We start from the raw sequence: 8,085 nt of genomic DNA, 5'->3' as shown, positions 1-8,085 counted from the left end.
TGACCAGTGTCATCCACCACCTGATGTATCTGACAAATTCCTTTTTGAGATAGAAAATATGCCTGACGAGGTGAACGGTCAACCAAAGTGGAAGAAAATACACGACTCCAATGCAAACTCTCTAGCCGCAGGGAATTGCCCATCAAAGATCGGGAACCATGCCATATCATATGTGAAGTAACTTCCTTCCAATCAATAATGAGAGAAGAAGTGAAAGGACATCCCGGAATGTGTCCTTCAAGTTTTCCACATATAAGATCCCAGTATGTGGGTTGCCAATGACCATAGAATGGCGTGACAAGCTGTGGTCACATGAGTGGGCGATCGGTTAACATGCATGAGTGGTTTTTTGTGTGAAAATGTGGTTGTGGTCTTTGACGTTTTTTTTTTGGCATCAATTGAAGGCACATGAGTAAGTGGTCGGTTTGGACATGTAAATGGTTTTTGTGAATGCATTGATATGAGTGGTAGACGTGTGAGTGATAGTTCTTGTATTCAAATATCACTCATAAGAGTCATCTAAGACACATTATGAGAAGCTCATCCACCAACTAAAGGAAAGTAGTCTAGTGCAGGTGGACTCAGGCCTATCTTGTTGTAGTTCACTCCATCTTCTGTTTTTTGAGACAGGCACCCTTATGGAGGTTGATGTAAAGTTGTCTAGAAAAGGCATTTCTTGATTGGTAGATCTGAAGGAATACATGAAGTATTGGGGAAGTTTGATTATCTTGTCAATACATGGCTTTACACATACATGACCATATATCAGCTTGCAATTAGTGTATTGAGAGTAGGTTCTCGAATCAGCCTTGAGAAAACCACAGGAAGACATGGATTATTCACATATATTTTAGATACACTATTTGAGGTACACTAGAGTATGTCATTGGAGTACGATACTTGAGTATAATATCACTTATACATCGGGCATCAAGACCTTAATTGGATATTGTGAATTAGATTAGATAGAAGATTGTGGTTGAAGGAAATCAATCTTTGGTTATTGTTTTACTTGGATATAGAGTCGCCTCTTAGATCAGTAAGAACTAGCCTATGATGGCCCTTTCTTTAACATAGGCTAAGAATATTGCTTTGCTTTGTGTGAAGAAGTAACCTAGTGAGGAGACTTTTGGAGGACATGGAAGCTGTATAGGAGCAACAGAGATTTCAATCAAAGTTATGTGGCAAACAATTGTGAGGACATGTTCATTAATACAAAGCACATCAAGATATAATATCATTTTGTACGTGAGATGATCATGGATGGAGATGTTGAGTTACTGTACCGCATCTATTGCCTGCAACAATGGATAATTATGGAGCTATCTTCACAAAGGCTCTTGGGAGAGATCTAATGGAGTGGGATATTCATCAACTTGACATTAGGTCAAAGAGAAGGTCGTTGGACATTGAGAGGAGGTGTTGGAAATCAATGCTCTATCCTTGTCATTGTTACTCTTCTAGTAATAGGTTGCTCTATTTTGTAAGGCCCCCTTTATGAAGAGAAGCCACTTTGTGTCTGAGCATGCATGGTCACCCACCATCAATGCCTAGTTCAGGCACTGGAGTTGACTATATGTGGTTATAAGTTTAGTAGACAACTTATGTAGGTGTGAGTGCCAAATAGGATGTGTGTAAGTGTGAGCTACTAGATCATACTCATGGTAGAAGGAGATCTTCTTTTGGGACACCTTGTCTTGAGGTTGTGGGGCTAAATGGGTGCCTTGATGACCTCGAATCGGGCCTAGGAGTTGTGCCATGATATATGGTTTTTTGTTTAATCTAATATTACCCTGATTGGGTGACATGGTTGGTTTGGTCCAGTTGGACCAATCGTAGGGTGGTGGCCAACTTACACACTAACCTGTGATTTAATCACCCCAAGAAAATATTTATAGATGTGTTTGATAGCCTCCTCTATCATGTTGAGATCTATCTTCACTACATTGTGTATCCTTACCACTGCACGACATGCTCTGTCTCAAATTCTACCTAGTTACCATCAAAGCTCCCTACTAAAGCACACAGGTGGGTAGATCTTATCAGTTTGTAATTTTGATTGCAAGAGTATTTCAATATTGTTCTCCATATATATCTTGCTTTAAGTTATTTTTCTTGTAGAATATTCTGCTTTTTGTGTGAATGCACAAATTGTATTTTCTTATAGGTACTTCGGAAGGCCAATAACTTTCACAAGTTCACCAAAGGAATGAGATAAATTGAAGCACGTCACTAATCTTTTACACTTTTACAGAAGTCCTCCCATGATTAGGTGTGAGACATCCCACTTTCCCACCACTATAAGACCTCACATAGCAAAACCATTAGAAGCCTCGCCTTTCCTCATGTAGGCTACCTTGTAATGCTCCTTAGTGATGCTCGAGTTTAAGATGCATAAGGCACTACTATTGGCTAAAATTGGGGGAAGGGAAATGATGGGATCTCCTTGGGTAAGCCTCGGGGAATTATCTCTTGCTTCAACAAGATGGTACTCAATGGGGCAACATAGTTGTAATGACGTTAAAGAAGAGAGAGAGAGAGAGAGAGAGAGAGGAACTAGTGCAAGACTATAGAGGCACCCAGAGTCGAGCAAAAGTAGGAAAGGTAGCTAAAGGCTTGTCCTTAGAACAATCTATATTGCTACATTGTTGTGGCTCCCCCGTTGACTCCAATTGAGAGAGGGACTCAACTCATAAAAGGGAACATGTACTGTGGTAGTGACCATACTCCCTACGACATTAGCATATCATGTGGATAGGAATGCCCAAAAAAGATTGAGTTTCTCGTGAAACAAAGCCATAATATCAAACAATCGCCATATTAAGTAAATGCATTTGGGTAAAACATTGTAATTGAGGATAAAAAATAAATGGTGCAAATCCCTCTTGTTGTTAAGGAACAAATTTTGAGTGAACTTGACATGAATCCTTCTCACCATGTGTTACAGAGGAAAGGTAATCTTGAATAAGCATTTTCTTCATACTTTCATCCAATTACTACTATTTTTTGAAAAAATAGAGGGAACATTTTCCTTCCATCTTCTCAAGATGAGGCAGATTTTCCAAAAGTTGACCAAGCTCCAAGATAAAGCAAACCCATCTTTTCCCAAACCCTAGTCTCTCACTATGTAGCCTAATGGTTAGGGGGTCCAAATCTTAAGAGGGTAGTTGCAAGTGGCTAGGGGGATCGAAGTCTTAGCAAGGAAAAAGTGAGAAGCTTTAGCCAATAGTAAAAAAGTCTCTTTATTAAAAAAAAAAGATAATTAGTTTGAGGAAGAGTACTTGGAGCCCTTCAATTACAAGTAGTAGTCCCCTATCAAGGACAATTGAGAGTTGTGCTCCCGATGTTCATTTTTGTAAGTGGCTCCACTCTTTCGTAAGATGGTCTATTGAAAATTTGACCTTCTTGAAGAAGCTAAATTTAACACTTTATCTTTCCATAAATGAGCTAGTGCAAAGATTATCTTTTGAATGGCAAGATGCAAAATACACCTTAGTTTTTCCAACAAGCATAAACACAATCCTTTTTATAGTTGAGAATAAGATTTGAACATACATATCAAAACAAAAACTCGTAAACACAAAGCCTTAAACAATGACTGAAATATTAAATCACATCTACAAGAAGTAGCACCCAAAAAACCTTATTCCCCATGGTGATGAGCCGAAACTCCTTGACTAGCTCTAGGTAACGAAAGGCATGACATCTTACATGGTGGACATCACAGAGTTCCCAAACAACTCCACCACCTGTTCCTTTGAGCAATATGTGGCAATAGGTCTAGGAGAACCGATCATAGGTTGCCGTAGAGGTGATAACATAATGTAGTTCAAATATTATAAAAACTCATACTAGAGATCATGTGAAGGCTTGCTTGCCCTTAAGCAAATTTTTCACATGCCTTCTTCAACAAGGTTTAATTTTCCTCCACCTCTATAACAGTTTAAAATAGCTTTTGAAGGACTCACCACCTTGAAGAACAAGTTGCAAATTGCCTTTGAAAAATATGCCCTCACTTTACATGAGCTTATTTGTTGTTGCTACTTCTACGTGTATTTTTTTTACTAGTTGTCCCATTCGATCATTTTAGGGATTGAAATGATATGGATGGATTAAAACTATGAAGAGTTAAAGTTTATTTGCAAAGCCAATGGAAGTGATAATAGATTCAAGCAACTTTAAAATGACATAAAAGCCAATGATACAATGTCACCTTAATTCTTCCACGGGGCTCACATAAGGCCCATCAGATATGCTTTCAGCACCCCAACATTCCAGCCCATGGACATTCAGATATGATAACAATAAAAAAATACTTGAGCTGTTTCCCTGCATTAAGTTGGAATAGCACAGCTGATTCAAACCTTTAGGATCCCATCAACAAATTGTTCCAAGGATCCTGATCCAGCCGAACTGTGAGTATCTTGCTAAGATACAATTTTCATCAGTGTCTGGTCCAAGATCACCTGGGTATTGGTATGAGTTCTGTTTTGAAGAGTTTCCAGAGTACCAAGAGCTAAATACAATAAAGAGCTGTACAAAGCACCCTGCGATGCAGATACATATTTACCACTTCAGCCAAAAGTTTTTTCGCCACTGTAGTGCACATACAAAAACCCATCTTCATCTTTGTGGTCCTTGTAAATCGAGGCCATCAAAGCAGCTACAAAACCCAAGTTTCCATAATTTAGCTGCACAGCCATCAATTAAAACAAAAGCTCTTAAAACAGAGATGGATACTGCACTTACTGATGGGTGGCAGCATATTCCCCACAAAAATGAACAAAGCCTGCCCTGGGCTTAGGTGAAGCCTTTTTCCGATGATGTAGACAAATTGACCCACGGTCAAGTCCTCTGGAACAAGGAACCTGTAACAACATTACAGACATAATAACGAGCTTAATTATTTGGCACAGGGCTCACTAGCGTGCCAAAAGCATCTCCCATGGCAAGGCAAACACATACTTCTTTTTCTCCATTTCTGGCATATCAGTCTTCGAAGCTTTTTCCACAATGACCTGCTCAGAACAAACACGACACAACTCTTAGTTGCCTACGGTGTATACATACGCTCTTTTGAGGAACAGATACCCATCCTCTTTCATTAACAATCAAAACACAACATGGACAATAAAAGACTTGAAATAAGCTTATGGTGTAACAGGGCAGAGCATGTTACTTGGAATCAACTAACGGTAAACAAGATTGAACACTAATCACCGCACAGTCACAAACAACTGAAATAAATTGTACACCACACTAGGAGCCGGATTGATGGGCCGACACCCACCCCACCCACAGTATGGACTAGCATTGCTCCACGTGTGGGACATGCACACCTGATCAAGACCATGTACGGGACTTGTACACCTCACCCTGGACGCTTAGAGTGGAACCCTAGCTGACTCGCGTGAAAAGGTGGTCTATGTGAGGGATTTGCAAATTTGCTTGTTGGTGAAACACTAAAAGCATTTTATGGATTTCAATCGCATTAAAGAGGCTTTCTGGGTTGTTGCACACTTGTGTGTGAAAGAGACTTAGGGCAAATAACTTTGAAGACTCCACGTACGGTGTGGACCACAAGGAGCTTGACCTCTCATGTAGGGAGGGAGAGATCAAGAGAATAGCCTTGGATCCTTATGTATGGCGGAAGGATCTCAAGAGCAGGACAAGTGAGGTTTGTTACTTGATTTGTATTCATTACATGTACTTGGAGAATTGGGAGCTGATTAGTGAGGATTCCCAGGCACCCATGATCTTGTACTTAGGAGCAGACTCCTTTTGGTAATAAAATACCTTGAAAAGAAGGGGGGGGGGGGAGTCACTCTCTAGAACGATGATGTGGTGTTCCAAGCATTGATAGGCTTCTAGCCAGATGCAAGTATACTGAAGTTGAAGCCTTTATGTCAGCACATCCAAATGACCAGCAGGGAGGGGTGCCAGGAGACCAGGCTGCATACTTGTGTACAGAATGGAACAAAGAGAGGCACATCCTAAATTCTGTCCTAGCCCCATCTTGAGGAGCACAACCGAACATTATGTTCAAAATAGGAGAAACAGAGAAATGTATGAGAATATGCAGGAGCTGTCCCTAGTTGTGCCATTGGCAAAAGCCAACCTACTTTTGCAAACAGAATACTACATGAAAGGATGAACCAATATCTACCCCTGGAGATAAATAGACGATGGAGGATCTCCTATCAGGATCTAGGAAATAGAGTGAGAGAGAGGGAGAAAAGAGGATACAAAATGGGTGCACTCTTCCAAGGCCGAGATATGTGCCTTCTCCTCTACCAGTTTGGTGCTCTGGTCTACGAGTGCTCGCACCATTGTCTAGAACATACCATGTACTCATGTCTAACGACCTTGAAGGACTTCTAGGTGCTCTATGCTCTGAATTTTGTCATTATTTTTCTTCAACGAAGCTTGCCATAGCGAGAAAATGCACTTCCTTTACGAAGTGCAATATCTGATCATCCATTATGCATATGGGATACTTTAAGGCGGCTTGCGGAGGCTAAAAACCAACTGTACCTCTAGGGAAAGGAGTCACACCGAGAGAGGGGTGGTCCACGAAAGTACGGATCTCTGAACAGCCTATCCAACTAGACCCAGTTAATCGTGTCACAGAACCCTGTCGGTATGGCTAATCCAAAAGAGTCGTCTTGCATAACTTTATCCAAAATAGCAACACCAGCCACCCTAAAAGAGAAACCAACGAGAAAAGGCAAGTAAAAGTCAAGTCCCTTTGGCAGAAGAGGCATTGCAAGGAAAAGGGAATTGTTACTACCCTGTTCCTAACCTCTCTGGATCCTTAGAGCTGGCCATTGACTTGAATCCCAAGCACCAAGAATAAGGCTGGCCAATCATAGCCGCACCCCATAACAAACATGGAACTGACGTTTATCAGAGGAACGTGGCTGGACAGATCATGACATTAAAAATTGACCTGTTGATAGCACCATGGCATGATGCTCAAGACTTTACACACAGATGGCAGCATGAAGGATAATGAAACTTCGCGAGACAAGCATGATGCTGAAAATTCATGCACCGACCATCACATAATACAAGAAATCTTGTACCCAGAGATGCACACAGTGCTGCCATTGACCCATTTTGTGACAGACGCCCTGACATCGCCCTGAAGGAGAGGCGTATAAAAATGTTAACGATGAGAATTTCTACAGAAAGCATGATGGCGAAAATTCATGGCATCATGGCGTGTGAGCACAGACGAGGCATGGCATGTGCTTTTGCAAGATCAAAGCATGGCCATGGAGAACAAACACAGGGGCAAGTGCAAGGAGCTTACCGGGACTCTGTCGGGGTACTTCTGCCGCATCTTGGAAGCCTTGGCAGTCCTCTCCTCTGCAAAGAGTAAAGAAAAGAATCAATAACAGGCAAAAACCATATCTGCGAAACAAAAGAAGCGTACGCGCGCGAGACACACACACACACACACACACACACACACACACACAGGCATACCCAGGGAGAACTCTTTCTTGAAGGCAAATTCCTTCCCCATGACCTACACGATCGAATGAGCAGAAAAGGAGAGCGTGGGGAGAAGCGTGGACCGTGTGGTAGACAAGCGGTCGAGTGGAAAAGGGCGTGGTGAACAAGAAAACCCAAAAATGATCAGCTGATTGAATATGACAAAGTGTGTTTTCATGACTCGTGAGCTCTAGCAACTGGGGGTCAACTCATGGTGGTAAACTTCAACACTGATGAATCCTAAGAAGTGCACATGATGAATTGCACACTGATGAATCCTAAGTAGTGTACACCTCCACATGAATAACTCAATGATAATTACCCAATGCCGGGTAAGAGTTATAATACTACAAGCTCAAGGCTACCATGAAGTGCCACCACTCAACTCGAGATACCTAAGCATAAGGAAAATCTAATAAGGAGTTGTTCTAAAGTCCCCTATAGTAAAGGTAAAACCCAGGGAGGAAGACCTAGAGTCACCTAAAAACTCGGGATACCTAAGCGTAAGGAAAATCTAATAAGGAGTTGTTCTAGAGTCCCCTATAGTAACGGTAAAACCCAAGGAGGAAGACCTAGAGTCGCCCC

The 8,085-nt window shown here is 41.4% G+C and overlaps 1 protein-coding gene across 1 annotated transcript; it reads right to left on the bottom strand.

Annotated features, from left to right (window-relative positions):
• Positions 1 to 4,134: 4,134 nt before the first annotated feature.
• On the bottom strand, positions 4,135 to 7,659 carry LOC147625657 (autophagy-related protein 8-like). Its single transcript, XM_086817177.1, has 5 exons — positions 7,492 to 7,659; positions 7,316 to 7,371; positions 4,966 to 5,018; positions 4,750 to 4,868; positions 4,135 to 4,663 (listed from the first exon to the last, which is right to left on the bottom strand). Exons 1-5 carry the CDS (start codon positions 7,529 to 7,531, stop codon positions 4,575 to 4,577), a joined length of 357 nt encoding a protein of 118 aa, XP_086673303.1. The 5' UTR covers positions 7,532 to 7,659; the 3' UTR covers positions 4,135 to 4,574.
• Positions 7,660 to 8,085: the final 426 nt, after the last annotated feature.

This window comes from Cibotium barometz, chromosome 23, assembly GCF_041138505.1.
Source record: "Cibotium barometz isolate CiBa-2024 chromosome 23, ASM4113850v1, whole genome shotgun sequence".
In the NCBI taxonomy this organism is placed as follows: Eukaryota; Viridiplantae; Streptophyta; class Polypodiopsida; order Cyatheales; family Cibotiaceae; genus Cibotium; species Cibotium barometz.
Note: the sequence above shows the minus strand (reverse complement) of the source record. Positions and strands in the feature narration are given on the sequence as shown.

Bases quoted from the DNA above. Each gene is read 5' to 3' on its own strand.
- LOC147625657 (XM_086817177.1), bottom strand. From the start codon at position 7,531: ATGGGGAAGGAATTTGCCTTCAAGAAAGAGTTCTCCCTGG. The intron at 7,372-7,491 runs GTATGCCTGTGT...TACTCTTTGCAG, and splicing joins CAAGAAAGAGTTCTCCCTGG to AGGAGAGGACTGCCAAGGCT. The intron at 4,664-4,749 runs GTAAGTGCAGTA...TGGGTTTTGTAG, and splicing joins GAATATGCTGCCACCCATCA to CTGCTTTGATGGCCTCGATT.